At 40.2% G+C, this 22,302-nt stretch overlaps 2 protein-coding genes and 1 long non-coding RNA gene across 4 annotated transcripts; 1 reads left to right on the forward strand and 2 right to left on the reverse strand.

Moving 5' to 3' along the window:
• Window positions 1-295: 295 nt before the first annotated feature.
• Window positions 296-6,563, reverse strand: RPS15A (ribosomal protein S15a). Its single transcript, XM_077141685.1, has 5 exons — window positions 6,460-6,563; window positions 5,124-5,261; window positions 4,411-4,490; window positions 1,160-1,245; window positions 296-441 (listed from the first exon to the last, which is right to left on the reverse strand). Exons 2-5 carry the CDS (start codon window positions 5,254-5,256, stop codon window positions 348-350), a joined length of 393 nt encoding a protein of 130 aa, XP_076997800.1. The 5' UTR covers window positions 5,257-5,261; window positions 6,460-6,563; the 3' UTR covers window positions 296-347.
• On the forward strand, window positions 6,273-15,431 carry LOC143667446 (uncharacterized). The gene is made up of 2 exons (XR_013168045.1): window positions 6,273-6,652; window positions 14,753-15,431. It is a non-coding gene; the product is annotated as an uncharacterized LOC143667446 (long non-coding RNA).
• Window positions 11,024-21,446, reverse strand: ARL6IP1 (ARL6 interacting reticulophagy regulator 1). 2 transcript variants are annotated; one of them, XM_077141683.1, is made up of 6 exons: window positions 21,311-21,446; window positions 18,983-19,116; window positions 17,687-17,806; window positions 15,660-15,777; window positions 13,273-13,357; window positions 11,024-12,142 (listed from the first exon to the last, which is right to left on the reverse strand). In XM_077141683.1, exons 1-6 carry the CDS (start codon window positions 21,344-21,346, stop codon window positions 12,024-12,026), a joined length of 612 nt encoding a protein of 203 aa, XP_076997798.1. In that variant the 5' UTR covers window positions 21,347-21,446; the 3' UTR covers window positions 11,024-12,023. The 2 variants fall into 2 exon arrangements, with proteins under 2 accessions (XP_076997798.1, XP_076997799.1); XM_077141684.1 differs by lacking the exon at window positions 21,311-21,446 and adding an exon at window positions 21,171-21,291.
• Between the last annotated feature and the right edge of the window lie 856 nt (window positions 21,447-22,302).

The following is a 22,302-nucleotide window of genomic DNA, read 5'->3' on the forward strand; positions in this document are numbered from 1 at the left end:
AGTTAACTGTAACTATATTTTAGGACTGTTAAATATGAATATGAACATGTACTGTCAAGCTGAAAACTAAAGGTACAACTCCCTCAAAGGGTAGCTCAGATTCAAAATACTTAATCATCTGACCCCAACCTTGATCCAACCACCCAGAGCAGAGACACCTTCCTCTGGGGAATTGTGATGATGTCAGATACAAGTTAAAACTTCCTGTGGGAATAGTATCACCCGACTGTCACAAAGGCTATACGCTGCCATAGATGATCTCGCTCCTCTGCTATAAAAGTTCAAAACGACTGAGTGGAAGCACCAGAGTCCATAAAGGCATTTTATTTCATGTATGTATTATATTTCTAGAAAAAGAATCCCAGGATTTTTCCTCCTGTGTGTTTTCTTCTTGCTTCTTCATGGTCCATGATGCCAGCTGAGGTTGTCAGTACAATGAAACTATGAAAAGTGAGAAAAAAATGCTGGTGAGTTTTTTTTAAAACTAGTATTTCAACAAAAAGCATTTTCATGTGGAGAAAAACATAAAGACAGGTGGATTACTTGGGTGGCAATGCATGAACATACACTTGCTCCTGAAACCCACACACCGAAATCCAGAGACCCAGCTCTGCACACTCATAGAGCCCTGACTTTGCTAAAAACAGGGAAATACTGCCACTTAAACATCGACGGTATCAGACCTTAAAGGGCTTTATCAGAATTAAATGAGTCCATCATATAACTTACATGAGGAAATCAAAGATTGAACTCAGAGCATCTAGTTCAAGTTCTTTTAAAAAATGAGGATTTTCAAACTGAGTTTCACTAGAGACTGAAGGTGATTCCAGCCACAGGAAATGACATCAAACACCCATAAATGTGAAGAGTCAAAAAAAGTAGACATAAGCCAAAAGAATAGATATGAAAGGGGAAAGAAATGTGCTGTTCTCTCAATCAGCCTCAGTTCTCACATGACCCAGAACCCCAAGCTTAACATATAAAAAGTGGCAACAAGTGAGGTAGTCCTTAAACCAAGCTGGCTGGAAAAGAAAACAATTACTACTTACTGCTTAAAAAGAAAAAAAATAATAAAATAAAATAACCTCTGCTCAAGTCAAATTGCATCGCAGCAATTCTTAGCATCAATGAATTTTAACTGAGGGAAGCCAATTCTTACCCAAACTGACGAGAAGGGAGTAGATTATTCTGCCATTTTTCTAGATCTTTGAGTTGTACATCAAATCTGGGACTAATTACTCCACACTGTAAAGGATAACAAAAAACATTGTTTATACTTCACAAATAAGTAACAAGAAAATGGAGTTAAGACAAGGCAGTATTTATAACTGCTAAACAATCATACACACTAACAGTCCGACATTTAACATGTACCTAATTCTGTGTACCATCTCTAATACAAACACCATCAGAAAATATACTGAGTTAAGACCGTGCTTGTCTATGAGGATAAATACCTGTCCAGGGAGAAGCAAAGACATGAAAAAAATAAGGTAGCGCATGGGGCAACACCTCAATATTGCAGAAAATACATGTTAGACCACCAGCATCCACCCTTGCAAGCTAGAAAACTCTCCCAAAACAAACGGCAAGATTTCAAAGCGCTAGAACAAATGTTAGACAACTAAGATTTTAAATCAGCTGTTTTAAATGGTAAAGCTCAAATCTTTATAAGCTAAAAACGCAAAGCAGAATATCTAAGGAACAAGCTCCACAGGTACTAAACTAAAATCTAAGTACTGTGTATCTAATGTATAGTGGAAGGGTAGTGTCCAACAAACCCAGGTAAGTTTTTCTGAACTGAGTTGGCAAAACAGATAGAAAGTAGAACGAGCAGAGTTCTTACAATGACCTCACCACTTCTTAATCACTGGTTGCTATTAGCAACAAATATCCTCTAGCCCTGCAAGGGCCAACCAGAGCACTCAACTTTCACTTAATTACATGTAAAATCCTAATCCCCATTAAGTGGCCAAATACAGTTCACTAATTTTAAAACATTAATGATCTTGCCTGTGGGTTTGTAGATGATCTATGTCTAGATCAAGTGATGGGATCAACCTTCTTAATTAAGGTTAAACACAACCCCTGCTCACAACACTGCTCTACAGATTATTAGTATACTTACAGAATAGCTAGTTGTAGAAAGTTACCCAAGAAATGAACATGGGAAAAGACTCAGGACTATTATCCTCAAAGTGAAAACCCACAGGACAAAACCGCAGTCTTTATGTGTATATCCATGGCTACCCAACATGACAATCATTAAAAAGATCCTAAAATACTTAAGAGAACATGAAGTCAGAACTTGCCTTTGGAGCAGCTACAAATCAACCCAGTAAATGTCACAATTCCTAAGGTATAGGCAAACCTGCAGAAACTCAAAGATGGGCCTGTTAGAAGGGCCCAAATGCCCTATGCAGGAGGCCTAGCCAGGTTCTTTTTCTACCATTATTATATCAACTATACAACCACTTGACTAAAAGGACAATTCTGTACCAGATGGAATACGGGGAGTAAGGGAAAACTAGCTCTTTCTCCAAGGTAGCTAAGTGAAAGACCTTACCAAAGTCTCTATTACACAGCACCCAGGTTTTTATTTATTCTAGCAGCAAAAAATCCTTCAACACCTTTTAAAATTAAACCAGGTGAATATTAAGAAGATAAAGTCGTACAGGCCAGATTTTTCTTATGTATCATCTTAAACATTATCTTACTTCCTAGCCCCATTACATTTCCATAGTAAGGATCAGAGGACAGACAGCTCTTATATGAAGGGAATCTGAGGCACCGTTTTTAACAAAAGGAGTTCAGCCAGTCTGTGTTTTGCCCAAAGTCACATAGCCTGGCCAGAAAATTTTCAAACTACCGTTATCAGAGAACAAGGATGCTACAAGTTTCATTTGGGACATGATCTATTTCAAATATATTTTTCAAGCTATTATGTACAGTAATGTCCAAGGTGAATTTGGTATGTAGTACTTCTCAAACTTAAAAGCATCTCTTACATCAACAAGTCTTCTGCAGGACAGTTTAAGAAGAGCTAAAATATATACTGGCACCAACTCTCCCAGTTAGTAGCTTTAAGATCTTTTATGTGACACAGTCACACACAACACTTTCCACTTTAAGAAAACATTGCAAAGGGTGTAAGGGTGGCTCAGTAGCAGAATGCTCGACCATCATAGGGAGACTGGGATTTGAGTCTTAGCCCATGCACACACAAAAAAAGTACACATTTTGAGGGTTAGCACAAGTAAGACTAGTGAATTAAAATCTTCCTTTGGGATAGGCCCCCCAACTCCATCAAAACAGCAGAGTGGAATGTTTGAGGTATCTGTCTCCCCTATATCACAAACAAGAGAGCTTCAATAAATGCTGACTTCTTGGACTCCATGGAGGCAAGGCAGTAGGGATGACATATGTAAGTGTGGAAAGCAGAAATTGCTAATCAAGAATTCTATATTCGGGGCGGGCCACGGTGGCTCAGCAGGTAAGAGTGCTTGCCTGCCATGCCCAAGGACTCGGGTTTGATTCCCAGTGTCTGCCCATGTAAAAAAAAAAAAAAACAATTCTATATTCAGAAAAACTATCTTTCAAATCCTATTTTGGGGTTGAGCTCTATTGAACAAGTTCACTATACAGGTAAGCAACTGCTGGGCTTGTTACCAGGAAATAACTACCAATCTAGCCCTGCCACTAACCATGACTTCAGGCAACTTAACTCTCTCTGGACCAATTTTCTACCAACTGTGCTGGACTAGAGGATCTCAGCTTCTCTGCAAATCTGTAAGTTACAAATCTGAACCCAGAAAGTGAAGTAGCAGTTTAGTGACCTTATACTACAAGTTCACAAGACACCCAAAATAGAAAAAAAACCAAAGCTGGTTAAACCAAAGTCAAATGGAGCAGACAGGAGTTCTACTTGGTTATGTTGATAAATCAAACCGCAAGGCACCATAGAGACCTCAAAGATACATGCACTAAATATGCTAACAAAGTATTTACATCAGTACTGAGAGGACCTCACAAAGATTCTGATAAGAGAAGAACAACACAATCACTGAGAGGAAGGACAAAGCTATTTATACTGAGGCTAAAGAGCCTGGGAAACCCTTAAGACAATGAGCTGGGTAGCATAAAAAGATTCAAACAAGAGCACTACATAGCAAAGTTAGTTTCATGCCATGCCCTCCCCACATCTCCTTTTGGCCTAGAGCAAACCAACCTGGAGAACAAGTAAAATGTGATAGGGAAAAGGTTAATTTAAATCAATCCCTTAACTTTGTTTTTTTTTTACATTACAAGATAAAGCAAGCACACCACCTTATACTCAGTATTTGCAAAGGAAATTACAAACATGTTAGAAAAATTTTAAAGCCTTTAAATGTGTGATTAATCAATTCTCACCTTGTTTAACCTGCCTGTGAGGTTCACAACAATTTTCCCAGCTCTGTGATCATCGATAATTTCAAATTCGCCAATATAGCCTACAAAACATAACTGGCTGTATTACATGACACACATCAATTTGATAGACCTAAATCTTTAAGCTCCTTTAGTATTTCTGAATCCAAATACGAGATTCTTTTCCCTCAATTAACTTCAGTAATTGAGCACTACAGAGCAGCTGTGTATCAGAACTTCTACAATGTGCTAATATAGAAAACTTTTTCGTACAACATGTGAAACAATGCACCCTGCATATTAACTAAAAAGAGGTTTCTCCCTTACCTTCCCAAAGCCTAGTTTGTGCCCAAGACATGCAACATCCCTCCCCTTCCATGCAGTAAAACTCTTAGGAGGGTTTAGGAGCCTTTCAATAATACATGCTGCGGCTGCCGAATTACTCAAATGCCCTGTTACCTTCTAGAACACCAAACACAGTAAGTCACATACAAACTTCCTGCTTCCTACAGTCCTAATCTTGCAGTTTCCTTGACAGTTTCACTTGTACACTGTTCTCTCCACAGCCCGAGTCAACTACATTAGTTCCAGGATTAAGACTGACACCTTGCTATCCCGTTTTCCCTCTCCCTATCCCCCTCAACAACTGACTCGTTTCTAAAGGACAGATTCTTTAATTTAAAAACAATGACCTTAGAACGCAGGAGCACACTCACCATGCTTCATCATCACAGTTAAGAAGCGGACGATGACTTTGGAGCACGGCCTGATAAGAACCTGGCGTTTGCCTCTCTTCTCGGCATTGTTGATGCTCTTGAGAGCATCCGCCAGGACGTTCATGCGCACCATTATGGCTGTTCAAGAAAGACAGATGTAAGTTCTAATGGCATTGCCAACACGAAGACACCCAACCGTTAAACTCAGAACGCAACCTCTGTTTCTACCTCCACCATGACAAAGTTTTCCTAACTCTAAGCAGACTAGTTCCCCACTATTTCCAGCACCTAGGAAAATTCTTGCTTCCTATTTATTTACTGTGGATAATGAGATCTGGATAAACAGCAGATAATCAGATGTCTACACATCGTGAACCGCCTCATTCACAACACATGCACTGAAGACTGCGGAGAAATCATGTGCGAGAAAATTCATTAGACACCACCACACACACACACACACACACACAAACAAAAACATCACCTCTGAACTGGTGGAAAGTGACAGTTACCAAAACGAAAATAGCAGGTACGAGCGGTCTGTTATTCAGAAGGGGACCCGATAACCAAACCAGCAGTGTTTTCCAAACTTCTGCAATTCAAACATTGTCCTCTACAACCCACTTTCTGCCTTATTCAAAAACTACTGAATTTTCAGTTAACACCCTTAACTATTATACTAAAATGTCCGTTCCCATGCCACCAAAAATTGTGTTTCAAGGGAAGCGAACCACACAACGGCAAGCGCACAGCAACAAAAATTAGATGCAGCGAGACCGACCTAACAAAGTTTGAGAAACCAAAGCAAGTCTGAAGCCCCAACACTAGGGATCCAACCTGCTTCCCGAGGCTCAGCATATCTGAAGGGAAAAGCCGGGCGCCCAGAAAATCCAGGTTAATTCCCAGCAACTTGCGAGCCCCGTCAGGATGCGGGCCTTCCCTGCTAAGTGACTTCAGCTTCCTAAGTTCCTAGAGCGGCCGGAGCAATGGGAAACTGCACGGCCTATCCCTGCCGCTGTCTCCGGTGCTTCCCGCCTCCCGGAGCCAAGCCTCTGCCTCAGCCGCCGCGTGGGGCCAGGCGCAGCCGACTCAGCCGAATGCTCCGGCTTCCACTCGCGCTGCGGCCTGCGCCCCATTGGCCGGGCTCACCAGGGCGCGGAGCGTGGGGAGCCCGAGCACGGCTCTCCCCTACGCCTGCCCAGGCCCCTCCGAGGCCAGGATCCCCGGAACAAGCGGGGCCCACCGTCTTCGTGGGGCACCGAAGCCAAGCCTCAGACTGCGGGATGGCACCGATAGCCGACGGATGGTGTTGGAGCCCTTAGAGTTAGTTACTCACCGGCACGGAAAGATGGCGGAAAGAGGAAGGGAGGGATGAGCACACGGAGTTATGGGAAGGCAGCGAGCTATCGCGAGAGTTTTAAAGGCACGCAAAAAAAAAAAAAGAGCCTCTGAATGCAAAGAGGCGGAAGAAGGGGCGGAGCCTCCTCATGGTGCTGGCAGTAGGGAGTCGATGGACTCGACTTCCAGAGGTGAGAGCTGGGTCTGGAGAAGGAGGTTCGACCTTTTAGCACTCCTTTTTAGAAGTTAAAATCTAATAACTAGGGTCTAGATATTTGCTAATTTTTATTGCAATAACTGTTTACTATTTAGGGATAAGTTTTGAAGCCTGAGTATTTAGAGTATCTCTAGAAGGACCTACAAGAAATCGGTAACTGCCCCTGCGAAGGGCATAAAGACCTGGGAGGGAAGACCTGCTTTTCACTGTATTCATTTGTTTTTGTTTTGTAAGTATATGCTATTTTTACAAAGCAGTTAACAGTATATTTTTTGCCTGGTGGCTCCTTATTGATTCGCCCCAAATCTTAGAAGTTACTTACCAGGTTCTAGATCTTTCCTTCGAGTTCTGGGATAAGCAATTGGGAAGAAAGCTACGAAAGTTTGGAAACGAACGCCCGAGATTCTGAGCCAGTGGCTTTTATCTGCTGTTCCGCACCCGGAAGAGAACCAATCCGGGCAAATCTCTTACCCTCTCTCTTCTCGGTTTTCCCAGATGTACACTGGGGCTAATGACAATAATACCCGCCTCTTAAAGATTATTGCAAGTATTTTAGCTAAGAAGTGAATTCTGACTCTGCGTTCTTTGGAGTTGAGTGACTCCAGGCAAGTTACCTACCATGGGAAATATTTGCCTTACCTGCCTATGCTTTCAGCCCTACCCTTCTGTCTCTTCGCCCCCATGTTTTCCACCGGGCAGCCAGAAAAGACCTTTTTAAAGCTTAAGTCAGATAATGCACCCTCAGAAAAATCCAAATTCATTACAAAAACTTACAAGGTCCTACCTGCCGCCTTGGTACCGAGGCATATGGGACCCTCCTCCCTCACCCTTCCTCCCTGGCTTGCTTTTCCTCAAATACTCCAAGCACACTCCACCTCAGGGCCTTTAGATTTGCTTTCCCCTCTGACTTGCACATTCCTCTCCCAGTCAGCAACTAGGCTTGCTCCCTGGCTTTCTCATACAGCCTCTCCCCACACCCCCTCCCATTGTCCTCCTTTATTTTTATCCATGACACTTAACATCTGAAATATTGGAAATGTGTTTCTAACCCACCTCCTATCCCTAGACCATTAAGTTCCAGGCAAGCAGGGATTTAGTCCACAGCTTCTAGAGAAGGATCCACCTTTCAGCTGGCCCTCAATATGTACTTGAGGAATAAACGGATGAGCAAATGTTTACCCATTTGTAAAATGGGGATACTGCCAACCACTTGAAGTTGCTCTGAGGGTAAGTGAAACAATCCATATGAAAAGAGAGAATCTGGCAGAGATAGTGCTGGAACATTATTAGTATATTATCTCAGCCCATCATCACACTGCCCCTCACTACTTCTTAAATCATAGGTAAACCTTGAAGAAAGCAAAGCTCCTGATTAGAACATCTCAGAGATATGGAATTCTCTGGTCTTATTTTACATTATGAAAGGACCATTTGCTTTCTTAATGAAAATTCCTGTGAAGAACTGGCTACCCATGCACTTAAAACATGATCTTGTGGACCAGAAATGTGGCATTCACCTTAGTTAAGGGCCTTAGCAACGGTGGGTAATTAAGTGAATAAAACCACTTTCCTTCCAGACTCGTCATGAATCAGTGTAGCACATCCACACTCTTTCTATACTTCATCAATTCATCCAACAATCATGTACTGAATGCCTACCATGTGCCCAGTGTACTGCCAGGTATTGAGGGGACACATATCAGTTCCCATCCATAAGAGTTTCAGATCTCACGGGGGGAGGCAGACCTCCAAAATAACGACACAGTACAGGGCTCTGCAGGATGGCTATATGAAGGAACGTAGGAATGTGGAAGTGGCCTGGGCAGTTGCTAAAGCTTTCACAGAGGAAGTGCCATTTGATCTGGGTCAAGAAGAGTACTTATTCATGATGATGAATATGCAACTATGTGATGATACTGTGAATTACTGATTATATATGTAGAACAAAATGATGAAAATAGGAATGTTTGTGTTTGTTATGTGTTTTTTGGTATTTAAAAAAATAAAATAAAATAAAATTTAAAAAAAAAAAGAAGAGTACTTACAACTAAGTGCTTCCGGTAGATTAACTGAATCCTCACAACAGAAGCTGTAACATACTCCCCCTGAGATAGGCACTATTATCCCCACTTCACAAATGAGGAAACTGAGGCTCAGAGAGGCTTCTTAATTTGTCCAAGTTACTAAATTGGTGGGGATCTGAATCTAAGTCTATCTGATCCCCAAAGTTTAGGAAGGGTATCTGTGGCAGTAGATATTCAATTTACAACAGCTCCATTTTTAACATGGGTCAAGAGCTAGGAGGGGGGATGGAATAGTATACTGATAGATAGAAATTATAAGATAACTGTGTTAAAATGGGGAAATTGGGTGAAATACAGTACACGGTCATGTATAAATTGCATCACAAGTTTGTAAGTAATGCTATAGGCAAACTGGAACCTGCCAAGAGGTCTTTAAATATCAGTCATCATCCATATTGTTATAAGCTATTTTGAAATGGTCTCCTCCCAATGAGCTGTTAATTCTGGAATGATAAGACTTCTGCTAGGGATGGTGCAGCCCAAGTGTCCAAGGACTTTTGCTATGGCCAGGCCTGGCAAAGGAGTACCCCTGCAGTCTTTTTTTTTCAATGGACAGTTTTAGACATACTTAAAAATAGATAAATATAATACACCCCCATGTATGTCATATACCAAATGAGTTGTCAAGCTTTCACCCTCCTTACATTTCAAATGAGGAATTCAAAGCCCAGAGAAAAAATATAACTGTAATCATTATTTTGTGGCTAACCCATGACTGAAAGTCTGCCCTCCGATATAGTGCTTTCTCAACTCTGCCTCACAGTTCTTCTACTTCAATACATGGCTTACTCAGATGTCAATTCTAATGACATTAAAATTTACCACTACACCCATCAGACCCCTATTTGAATTGAAGGGGTTTGTGATGGGGAAACTCATCTGGCCTGTCACTATTGTAGCTTGCCATTATCAAGCAAAGAGCCAGTATGAATGGATGGCACAGAAGAGTAAGGTCATCCTGGTCTGGATTGTGAGAAACACCCTGGCCAACTAAGTTATTCAAAATGACTGGAGTCCATCTTTGAAGGGACTGCTGGCCTGGGGAGGAAGATAGCCACATGAGCCTGACTTTAATTAAAAAGTCAGCAGGGAAATCTGTGGTGACCTTGAATGTTCTATGGTCTGGATATCACCAATCCCCCCAGAGGCTCCATACATACTCTTTGGAGTGGGGAGTTCATGACTGAACTTGATACAGAATCTGTTCCCAGGAACCCACTAACAAAGTTAGGTCCGAAGAGCTCTTTTTTGGGGGCGGGGGGCCGGAGGCGGGGTGTAAGGGCCAGGAATCAAACTCAGGTCTCCTGCATGGCAGGCAAGCATTAACTGAATTGAGCTCTGTTTTTAACAAGTGTTTAAAGTACAGACTAAAGTCACCCAACAATCATTTACTGATTGTTGGAGCATCTCCAATGTTCCAAATTCTAAACTAGGCCCTGAGGTCAAAGTGCCCATGGCAAGCACTCCCTCCACTGGGCCAGTTCTGTATCTGCCCTTTCTACCAGCTTGGCCTTTTGGCACAATCTTTGGCCACTTTATTAATTTGTACTTCTTTCTTCTTCCATCTAGCATGAGATGGGGCCTGAACATTTGATAAGTGAATGAATTTAAACTTTTAGCTGTTTTTAAAGAGTACTTTATAGACATGTAATGATCAGAGTAGTTAATTGGATTCATAAATTCAATAATGTAAACAATATTTTAGATAAACTATGAAGAAAACAGAAGGAGAGATTCCAGCTTTTTTTTTTTTATTTTTCCCCTTTTACACAAAACAAAGTAGAAGAAATAATACAGGATTAAAACTGCAAAAATAGTTAATCAACAGAACATGTACATTCAAAAAAGATTCAGATAGGAAGACAGGCTTATTTACAATTAAGATACACATGTAAAATTAAGGTAGTTTTCACATGAAACAAAAAAAAAATCAAACACATGCTACATGTGTGCCACTGTCTACAGCAATATTGAGGGGGGGACAACACTTATTTAGGGACAGATATACCACAAGGTCCAGGTTTTATAGTATCAGTGCAATCAATTCACAAAACTATATTACAGCTAGTTAATCAGAGTTTTAAAATTGTTCCCAAATATGTCACAATATTTTTGGCCCTCAAAGGTGCACTCCTACAGATGTTAACTACCCTAGCTACTAAAAGGGAGAGAACAATTATAAAAAGCTTTCCAAGGAGTTACAAATCTTTGTAGACCAGAAGCCAAGTACTGTAAGTACTGTCACTACAAGTCCTAAAAGTCAAAAGTCTCAGTCTCTACCTCCTATTCAATTCTACAGGGACCAAAAAATGAGAATTTTAAGGTTTATCCTTAAAGGCTTATTCTGGTCTTGAAAAATTAGGAGGCTATAATTATTTTCTACGGAAATGAATCTTGACTAGCATAGGAAGACTTTTGTCCTTTATTGGCTGTTCCTGGAGTGAAGGTCATAGACATGAGTCTGAACCTGCTATGTACGTTAGTTTCAGTCGGCTGAAAATGTGAAATTAAAACTAAGCTAAAATCTAAAATACAATCTTTTGGAAGTCTGCTATTAAAAAGCCTCTAAAGATTTACTAAACTGAAATAAGTACAAGGGGACAAGACTAAGTGGTCAGATTTCTGTTCAGAAAAAAGGATGGAGTTTTCTAAAAATTGCTAAGTTTTATACCAGGGAGAAACCAACACATACTAGGGCACGGAATTAGTTTCGCTTTATTCCGTGGGTATTCTTCTCCCACAGTAAGGAAACAGAATGAGGAATGAATCTTAATTGGTCTCTTCATCAAAAGTGGTAAAACTGGTCTCTGTATTCATAGAGCCAGTTTTTGTAAGCAGACTGTGGAAGCAGACAGAACCAGCTTCCTGTAGCCACAGACCACTACCTGGCATCTAGCTAAAGCAAAGGTTAACTCAAACAATTATCAAAAGTCAGCATTAACTGGACTAAAGGGTAAAGTTCACCACTTTATTATTTTAAAGGAAGTTGCTTAAAAATAAGAATTCAATTAACCCTGCATAGGAAAAATCAAAACAAGTCAGTACTTACTAGGGAGTTGTCCATATAAGGTCAGCTGATGAGACTGTACCCTGCTACACTTGACGTGAAGACAATGGAGAAAACCTTGCTTGGCAAATCTGTATTTCTATTAACTATGGTCAGAATAAGGGAGAGAAGAGAGCTATGTCTTTTAGTATACAGATGGCATAGAAACTGTTTCCGGGGACAAGGTATATTCTATTCACATTGAACAGGATGCATTATTCATTTTTCTTTTCTTTTTGTTTAAGAAGCTTGTTTATCTCCCTTTTGGCCATTCCAATGTACTTTGAAATGATTCCATGTTGGTTGAGTCCAGGAAGCAACAGTAAGAAAGTCACTTTAAATAAATAAATGAATGAATGAGTACATAAATAAGAAATAAAAATAAGAAACCAGCAATTAACTTCCTATAAATTATTACATTTTTTTGTTGTTAATTTTTTTCTTTATTTAAGAAAATAGGCAATACACTAAGAACCACCAAAAATGGTTATCTTAGTTAGCTTAACCATAGGCATATTTAAATAAAGTATCCATATAATCATTGTAAAGCCTATGTCTGCACAGTAAGTTTCATTAACCAATTTAAAATTAAGGTAACAAGGAGAAAATGTACATATTCAGATAGCAAAGTTCCTAAATTCTAAGTATTAAACACCAACTTATATACCATTTGATCAGGCAAAACTGTGAATGCTCTCAAGAACAAGTAGAAAGTTCTTACAAATATCTGCATTGCTACAGTCAATGACCTATGTTACTAAATATTTTCCTTATTTCAGGAGAGTATGAAAAATACAAATATTTTAACAATTAACATATGGAAATCTTAACCACCTAAAATGGATCCTAGTTAACTTATCCACAGGCAAATTAAAAAAATATATATCTAAGTAGTCATGGTAAAACCTATTTGTACAATATGGTTTCATAAATCAATTTAAAATTAAAGCAATGAAGGAAAAAATCTATAAATACAGATATCAGAGTTACTTGAATTCTAAATATTGAACAGTATCTTAAATAACACTTGATTATCAAAACTGTGTGCACTCTCAAAATATCAAGTAAAAAGTTATTACGAATATCATAAGTTAGTTATTACATTTTACAGAAGGTGGTTTTCCAGACTATTTGACACTCTAGGGAGGAAGCATCCGGAAACCCATTACTTCCATTGGCATTTATCCCTGGAAACTTCTACCGTACTCCTCCAACCTCAGATGACACACACTGCTTACTTTTAGCTTTTGCACATTACTTTTGCCCGCCTTGATTATGGCTCTTTGTCTTATTGTTAATAAGACTATATATAAAGTGTCAGAAAACAAGAACCTTTCTACACTCCCACAGGCCTTTGATCAGTGCCTTAAACATTGTAAGCATGCACCTATTTGTTTATTGACTAAGTTACAGTTAGAATTTACTGGCCAAGTGCCTGTAATTAATTTTTCCTCAAATACTTACCTATCAGGTAGGTGAGAAAAAGATTGTGGACTTGCTGTCCCACCCAAGCAACCGCAGCAAGAGAAATGATCATGGTCATGAAGTACTAACAAAGAAAATAAGAATTTGTCAACTATGAGAAGTGGACTAAGAAGCAGAACTATAAATTTACATTGGAAAATAATTCCATTTTTATTACGTTTCTTTAAAACACCTAATCTCTATATATTAATGAAAACTCCGTTAGATCTATTTTATAGAATTTAGATATATTCTCAAGAATTACTGACTCCAATATAAATTATTAACTTTTACAATTAATAACTTCACATAGTAACTTCATGTGACACTGAAAGACATAAAACAGATGCTTTCTAAGTTATATGTTCTTACCTTTTAAGTAAAAAACAAACAAACAACAAAAAAAAAACAGAGAAAAACTGCTCTACCTGAGTAAAAAAACTCAGTGCAAAATGTAATTTTTAATTTCCAATAATTCAGTCTAAGTGTGTGCTGGTCTGAATCTGTTATGTACCCCAGAAAGCCTATGTTCTTTATTTTTTCTTTCATACTGAGATTTTATTGGTTGTTCTGAAGATAAGCATGCAGACATCATGAAAATCTGTACAGAATTCTTAATGTATGTACCGAAAATTTTAAAAGGCCAGGTAGTTGTAATTCTTTTCTAAAGTTTTTCCAGTGACTTTCCAGCTTAAAATTTGAGGCATGTTTTCCCTATGAAGATTATCAAGCACCACCATCTTTAAATGCTGACAAGCTGTTACACTGTAAATCCCACTAATTCATCATTTAATATCATACACACCACATACACCTCCAATCTTTCCCAGCATTTAACAAAGTCAATTAGGAAAATTGGACTACCACGACCAAGGATGTTACAAGGTGCACACAGTTCTGACAGGGAGAGCCAAGATTAGGGAGCAGTTTTAAGAAACAATTCTACTAAAAAACATGGGAACAGAAGTAAATTTAAAATGTTCAACTTATACTAAACACATGACTGTGACTCCAAATCACCATTTAGTATGTGTTGTATTATACGTATAAAAACGGCCATCACCACCCCCCCACCCTATGGAATGCTGACATCCAAGACAGCCACAGCCTCCCATTTGTATAAAAAAACAACAACAACCAGCAAATGATTTTCCCTCTTAAAAAATACATTTACACTTAAAAAAAAATGGGATGAGGTGGGATTTCAATCTCCTCCTCAAAATGTTTCTTCTGGAGCTACTAAAGAACTTGCATTTACAAAGTAGTGGATAAAAATATTCCTCTGGGTGGTACAAGAGAAAAACAGGGACCACTGATAAGACATAGTATATGATATTAATCAGACTTGGCTTCTTTCCTGCTTCATCAGAGGCTGGACTCTTCTCATTTTTAGCTTCTCCATTTTTTGCAGGTAAATCTTCAGTTTCTTTGGTTAGCCACTTCAGCTTATTTTTCCTTTGTTCTCCCCTTTTCCCTTTAGGTTGCACTTTTTTGTCTGAAGACTTATTCTTTCCCGCTGCCTTTTTTGGCTTTGTTTCCACTTTTGCAGGAGCAGGTTTAGCTGACAGTCTCACTGACATCCTCTTGGGCTCCTCCTTTCCATGTCTTCGGCCATGCTGACCTTCCTCATGGGCATCTTGGCGGTGGAGTGGGTGCATGCTGGATGCACACTGGGCTCCGAGAGTCTTCGTAAAGCTGGGCTGCTAGCTTCTGCCGCTCTCCCACCGCTGGAACTGCTGGGACCTGTGGCGGGGATGTTCAGCCTATGTTCTTTTAATCCACCCCTGTGGATGCAGACCTATTGTGGGTGGGACCCTTTGCTTAGGTCGTTTCCATGAAGATGTGACCCAGCCAATTCAAGATGGACCTTAAGCTCCTTGCTGAAGTCCTTTATGAGAGGATAAAAGACAGAGACATTTGAAGAGAGATGAAACCTAGAGACCCTAAGAGAAATGATCGAGACAATTTTGGAGAAAGCCATTGAAACCAGAGCCCAGGAGAAGGACCAGCAGATGTCACTATGTGCCTTCCCGTGTGACAGAGGAACCCCAGATGCCATGGGTGGCCTTTCTTCAGTGAAGGTGTCCTCTTGTTGAGGGCTTGATTCAGACATTTCCATGTAACTTGTAACTTAATAAATCCCTCTTGTTAAAAGCCAACCCATTTCTAATATATTTCAGCAGCTTTAACAAACCAAAACACTAATACAGATAAAGATTTATGAATGTACTCAAGAGTTACACCAATGGATAATGATAAATATCAAACTATAACTATTACAACAAAACAAAACAAAACAAAACAAATATCATTAGACTACTATGAAGACAAGATTGATTCAGTCCAAAACTTTGCTTTAGTTAAACAAATCAAAGCAAAACATGTACCATTTTTGGCTTTTCTTCCTTTAGTGTGAAAAGGCGTTTCCACCAGCCCACCGCTCTGCGTCGAGTTTTTATTAGATTGCTGCAAATCTCATGAAATCTTTGCTGTTGTTCAGTGGTCCTAGAAAGAGAATTTCCCCTTCACTATAAGCAAATCTCTACAGTAAACAGAAATAAAGCACACTCTTAAAGATCTTCTGAAGAAAGTTTAAATAACAAACATCATTATCTTATTCAGATGAAAAAGACCTAGTATTTTCATGGCACAGCAATAAGTTTTTACATAAGGAAATGTGTGTGTATGTGTACACATATTTTTTAATCAAGTATGTGATAACTATGGCTCTGAAGCTATGTTTGGCTAATGATAATCACAAGACTCATGCCTCCTACAGAACATGCAGCAACCAGTAAAAATTAATTTCTCTATTTCTAAATTAATTTTCAGACACTAAAAAATTTGAGATTATAGCCCCAAAGAAGGATGTGAAGTTTCCAGCAAATAGTTGTATTTGAATACTCTTTGGTAAGAAAGTAACTACCAGTAAGAATAAAACTACCATTCAAAGCATAAATATCCCCATCTTGTCTTCAAATGTTTGATGCCAAGGCAACAATAAAAAACTCAAATCTTCTTTATCAACTATTAGTCCCAATGAGTGAAAAGGTAATCACAAACGAAACAGCAGTAAAAATCCAGAAAGATCCTCCAAGAAAGGCATATATAATGTTCTTTGTCTTTATACAAATTCTCTGTATAAAATATCTTTATAAAAATTGGCCTGTGCACTGTCTTTACTACACAAATATAATGACTAATGTTATAAGTAGGCCCTACCCTGAGGGATGTGCTGCATTGTCTTCTCTAGCCCTCATTCCTATAAAACTGCAGTGATAGATACAGAAAGGAGGAGGATTCCTGCTGAGTCTTAGAGATTCTCGCAACAATTAGACTTTATATGTGGCTCATGGTCAAGGCTAGAATGTGTCTATGCAATACAGTGTTCTAACTTTTCCACAAATCACAAAACAGAATTAATTCTATCTGTAACAGTCACATTCTGATAACAGTCACATACTGATCACCATGAAACTATCTGTCTTTCTCTCCAAAAACTTTCCTCTAGAAGTTGTGAGTTTGGCAGATTAGGGTGTTATCTGGCTAATAAAGGCAGGTCAGAGAATGATTCCCTTGGTTAATAAAATTTGCTACATTGCCCAGTTGCAAACTTGCCGAAATATCAGCAGCATAAATCATTACTGAAAGTGAAAAACAATTCAAAGTACAGCTCCTAACACAAATCTATTCTGCTACAGGAGAAACACCACTAAGTGAAGACGCTTAATTTGTCTCATAATTAAATTCCCCCCAGAACATAAGAATTTGTTCTCAAAGATCCAAAAGGTATGCATTTAAAAATTCTTATTTTCATAGAATGATTTTATAATTTGCTATCATCCGAGGAACAAAAAATGAAAGGCACAGCAGACTACTAATCAAATTATACTAAATAAAGGAGAGTAGTAGCTGGGGAAAAATCTATCCTAACATCCAGTTTGTTCAATCCTTTGGACCAAGGGTGGGCAATACAACATTCCAGAGGGAAACTTACACTTTAATGTGATCCTCAGCCATCTAACCATACCTTAGGGTCTCACAGGTAACCAATTCAATTAAAGGCATAAATGAAATCAATGACCCACTCATATAGACAGTTTGAACCTATTCTGAGGCACTTGCTATGCTTTTGGGTGACTGCCATTGTACTGCCTCAATTGCTCAACATTAAACACCAGATCAACCTTAAAAGCCAAAAGAAACTGTTGACCATAATAGAGCTACAGAGTTATAAGTACTAGAAATTCATTATTTTTATCTGAATCAGATAAGAAATTCTTCACATAACAGCAAAAAATCTAGGTGTCTGGTGGTTAGACAATTCACTGCACTTAATTATAGCATACTAATTGCAGCCATCGGGTTCAATAATTTTCCAGAAATTAGACTGCCAAGTCATTATATCACCTACCATTTATTGGAGCCAAAAATTCTAGGTGCCAGAATGGGAACAAGGTAGTCAGCCAAGCACAAAAACATAACAAAACAGGAAACACCGGACAGAACAGATGGATCCAGATAGTAGATAGTTCTGTTAAAAAAAAAAAAAGTTAATAAGTAAGAGTTTAAAAAGTCATTTTCACTCCATTTAATATATATTTACCTATATATATATACACATGTATATATGATAGAGACATACATGATGCAAAAAATTCCTTTTAAACATTTTTAAGGGTACAATTTAGTGACATTAATTACATTCATAATGTACTACCACCATTATCCAGAAATATTCCATCATCCCAAACAGAAACCTTGTAACCATTAAGCAATAACTTCCCACTTCCCCCTTCCCCCTGGCCTGTGGTAACCTCTCATCTAGTTTCTGCCTCTGAATTTGCCTACTCTAAGTGTAATCATAGTATGCGTCCTTTTGTATCTGACTTATTTTACTCAACATAATGATTTCAAGATTCACGCATGCTGTCACATGTATGAAAACTTCACTCCTTTTTATGGCAGCTGCGTATATCACATTTTGTTTATCCATTCATCTGCTGATGGACGTTTGGCTTTTTCCCACCTTTCGGCTATTGTGAATAATGCTGCTATGAATAGTGGTGCACGAATACCTGTTTGAATCCCTCCCTTCAATTCTTTTAGGCATTAGAAATGGAATTGCCAGGTCAGATGACAATTCTGTTTCACTTTCCTACCAACAATGTACAAGTATTCCAATTTTTCCACAACCTTGCCAACACCTGTTACTTTCCATTCTTTTTTTTTAAGAAGTATGTAGCTGAAGATTTTCAACTATTCATTTAGACCACTGGTTCGCGAAGATATTATTTATCTTTCTCATGCTAATTAAGAGGCTTCATGACATGAAATCATCACAGGCACAGCTAATGGAGTACGTGCTTGTATTTTAAAATCTGTCTTGTTAATGTTTTAAAATTTGTCTTAATTTCTAATACTGTAAACACAAAAGCTCTGTGGGGTCTTCAATAATTTTTAAGAGTGTAAAGGGTTTTAAGGCCAAACAGTTTGAGAGGAAACACTACTTTATTCAACTATGTGAAGTTACCAAGTTTACATAAGCATTACAAATGTTGAAAACTCGAAAAACTGCTCAAAGAAAAGGTATTCTTTACAGATTATACATTACAAAAGATTTAAGGGACTTCCATAAATGGAGGCCACATATTACCTGAGCCCTTATTAATAACAACCACTAAGCAGAGTAATTTAATAGCCCACTTACAGAAACACCAAAGAAACTGCGCCCATGATGGCAGGTGGAAACCAGGCTCTTTCCCATCGGAGGACTTTATCAGCCATCAGCATCACTTCTCCCCATCCTTGCAGCTGCTCTTCCAGGCTTGCAGTCTCTGCAGCCTACATATGGTCAACATTGAAAGAGATCATTTTGCCACTCTCAGCATTTCTGGGGTTCCTAAAGTTCAATTCCTCTTAGGTACCAAATGTATAAAATACCTGTGTTTTTTGTTTTTTTGGGGGGGTGGTGGTGCATGGTTCGGGAATTGAACCCAGATCTCCTGCATGGAAGGCAACCATTCTGCCACTGAACTACTAAAATAACTGTTTTTACCAAGTCACTATCTCAATAGGTTAGTTTTCGAAAATCTTCACAATCTTAGTATCACAGAAGCAAATCAATGGGAGAAGAAATGATCATTTAAGGCCACAGAACAAGTCCAAGCACTGGGCTAAAACTTCACATGTACGACATAACATAATCCCCACAGAGCCTTTGGAGGCAGGGATAATTATACCTATTTTACAATTAAAGAAAGTGAGCTCAGAATGGCTAAGACCAAAGTCAAGCACTACCAAGTGGCACACCAAGGGTTTTCATTTGATTAGATCACGTTAAGTTTGTTCCTTTCACTTGGTTAGACCTGATCTTTGTTTTTGTCATTTCATTGATTTAAAACTTACTTCTAAATCCATTAGCAAAGCCTCCCTGAACAGCATTCAATTTTTAAATAGCTCTTTGTGTAATGGAGTCACTTAGATGTTGGTGTCATTTCACAATCAGGTAAAACTACTCTCACAAAATTTGTGGCATTTAAGCTCAATCTATTTCTTCAAGACAGTGTTTCGTATTCACTTATCAGGACAATTGGGTAGGCTTCCAATTTCTCTGAAAATCTGACAATCAGCTGAAAAGACACCTCTAGGATGGCAAAAAGAAAAAGATGGAACAGGAAATCTATGTGTCCGTTTACAATGTCATCACTGGAAAATAAGCAAATGTCAGAGGCTCATGTTATTTATTCTTAATAACGATGTTCTCTGTGCCTCACTGAAGAAGTAGGAACCTCAATACTTTTAACTTTATACCCCATGCTTAATACTAGGTTAAATAAATATTATGTGCCAGAACAGTGCTAAGTATTTAATCTTCCCAACAATTCTTAAAGGGTGTTCCCACTATCTCCATTTTACAGATGAGGAAATTGAATATACAGAGGTTTACAGATATGAACCAACCCAGGAAATCCAGGACCAAAGGCTCTCCTGAAAAGTTATAATGCTTTGCTAGTTGGGGGTGGGGGTGGGGGTGGGGGTGGGAGTTACACGAAGCCAGGAGCTCTAAACCAGGATCTCTACTAGCAGAGTAGTACAACTTAAGGAGAGTTGTGTGAAAAGCTTCTTTGTGTCACCTTTAAAAGAAGCCAGCTAGGGACTAGCCATAGACAAGCTGTGTGGGGGTGAAAAACATGCATTAATCAAAATATCCTGTAAAGTTACTTAATTCGTTAGCACCTGGGCCCTGCGGAATTCAAAACCCCAAATTAAATTATTTGGTTCCTCTTTGCATTGAGGCTGGGGTGTGGCCAGCCCTTTCCTGGAGACGAGGATGAGGGCTGACGGGGAGGAGGGATGCAAGGATTTCTCTCCTATTTTCGCCTAGATCGTGCACTTAAATATACTTCTATGATATGACCCTACTGCAGTACCCTCAAATTCCTGCTTATTCTAAAGTTGTCCGCTGTCACCCTGCGAATCCCAGACTTTCAAATTCCAGGCAAACGTTAGGCCCTCCATGGTCCTTCCTAGTTCGCTGGACCTCGCAGCCTCCCGGCCGTTTGAAGTTTTGCCAGCTTTAACAGAAATTTCGGCAGCAGCCCTTTGACTGCATCCCCGCCCGGACCACAGGTGAGAAAGGATGAATAAACAATCCGGATGAAGATCAAAGAAGGGGAAACCCAGATATGGCTGAGGCCTTAGGCTGCAAAGCATTCATCAGGCCCCTCGAGGCCCTTCGCCCCGGGCTGCACCCCAGCTTTTTCTCACGCACCCGCCCCCTTCTCCCATTTCCTCCCTATCCTCCATTCGCGGTGACTAATCACGCGCCCTCCTCGCCCCACCGCGCACTTTCCCCCGAGGATGTAAGGGATCGACCTCCGTCACCCAATAACTACCCAAGAAGCCCAAAGGGAGGCGTCGTCGGCTGCGCCTGGGAACCCCGAGAGGAGGGCCGGAACCGCCGCCGGTGACAGAAACGATTCCGCAATGGCCACCCCCTAGGGCCGAACGACGATCGGAGGTCGCCGGAACTCACCAGCAGGTTGGTGCTGCGATTATCTCCCTCCGCCATCGTCCGCGATTGCCGCGTGAGCGAACGCTAGTCTGCCTACAGCCTACGCTTAGCACGACGCCTTCACGGCTACCCCAACGCTAGGGTACGCGGCGCAGGTCGTTTATATAGGCCTGCCGCCTTTCCCGACAGCCCCCGCGAAGCTCGTTCCTCATTGGGCGGATTGAGCTCAAACTTAAGGGTAGCCGGACCAACCGTTGCCCAGCGCATGGCTTGAAATAGAGGCTAAAAGAGACAGAGGCCGAGCCGAGCTGGGAACACGGAATGACCAATCAGCGCCCAGGGGGGGTGCGCCTCCGGTCCCGGGGTTTCGCGAGCGGTTGAACGGCCGCCGCCCGGGCAGAGTCTACCATCCTCGGTACCTTGGCCGCCCGGTCAGCTCCTGGGACCTCTTCCGTTAGGCTTCAAAGTGGCTAAGGAGGCTCTCTGGAAAATTTAGGGTTCAGTAGGCTGCATAGTGTCAGGCGGAGGGCGGACGAAGGATGTGGCGTTTAACTTCATTGTGGTTAGGGAAGCCGGCTGGGACCGTCCTCCCCGACCAGGCCAGTGCCCCTTGCCCTCCTTTGTGCCCCTCCTTTGTGCCTTCCTTCTAATCCCTGCCCGGGCCGCCTTTGCTAGCATTTTAGCCCAGATTTGTGACTCTGAGACTCGTGCCCACCTCATGAGGTTTTGAAGACATGTGAAAAGCACTGTTTGGATTTTGCTGCAATTTCTCTCTCCTACCGGATCAGGAATAAGTCTTTCGCTCGGGAGGAAGGGAAGACCTTGGCATTTTTTTTCAGAGAACGTGTGAAAAATGCCTTGACTTAAAAAGTTGGCTCCTTTACATCGGGTCTTTGGGGAAAGTTTGTAGGGCATTTCACTTACTCCTTAGGACTACTACTCCTGTGTTGGCAGGACCTTCCTTACTTAGGTGATCATGATAAGGAATGATGTAAACCCTTTCGTAAGCAGTT

Source organism: Tamandua tetradactyla, chromosome 23, assembly GCF_023851605.1.
Source record: "Tamandua tetradactyla isolate mTamTet1 chromosome 23, mTamTet1.pri, whole genome shotgun sequence".
NCBI lineage: Eukaryota > Metazoa > Chordata > Mammalia > Pilosa > Myrmecophagidae > Tamandua > Tamandua tetradactyla.

Coding starts and splice junctions, on each gene's coding strand:
- RPS15A (XM_077141685.1), bottom strand. CDS start 5,256: ATGGTGCGCATGAACGTCCTGGCGGATGCTCTCAAGAGCATCAACAAT. Junction 4,491..5,123: donor AACTGTGATGATGAAGCATG/GTGAGTGTGCTC, acceptor TATGTTTTGTAG/GCTATATTGGCGAATTTGAA. Junction 1,246..4,410: donor TCACAGGCAGGTTAAACAAG/GTGAGAATTGAT, acceptor TATCCTTTACAG/TGTGGAGTAATTAGTCCCAG.
- ARL6IP1 (XM_077141683.1), bottom strand. CDS start 21,346: ATGGCGGAGGGAGATAATCGCAGCACCAACCTGCTG. Junction 17,807..18,982: donor GCAGTTTCTTTGGTGTTTCT/GTAAGTGGGCTA, acceptor TTTTTTTAACAG/AACTATCTACTATCTGGATC. Junction 12,143..13,272: donor TTTTCTCACCTACCTGATAG/GTAAGTATTTGA, acceptor ATTTATTTAAAG/TGACTTTCTTACTGTTGCTT.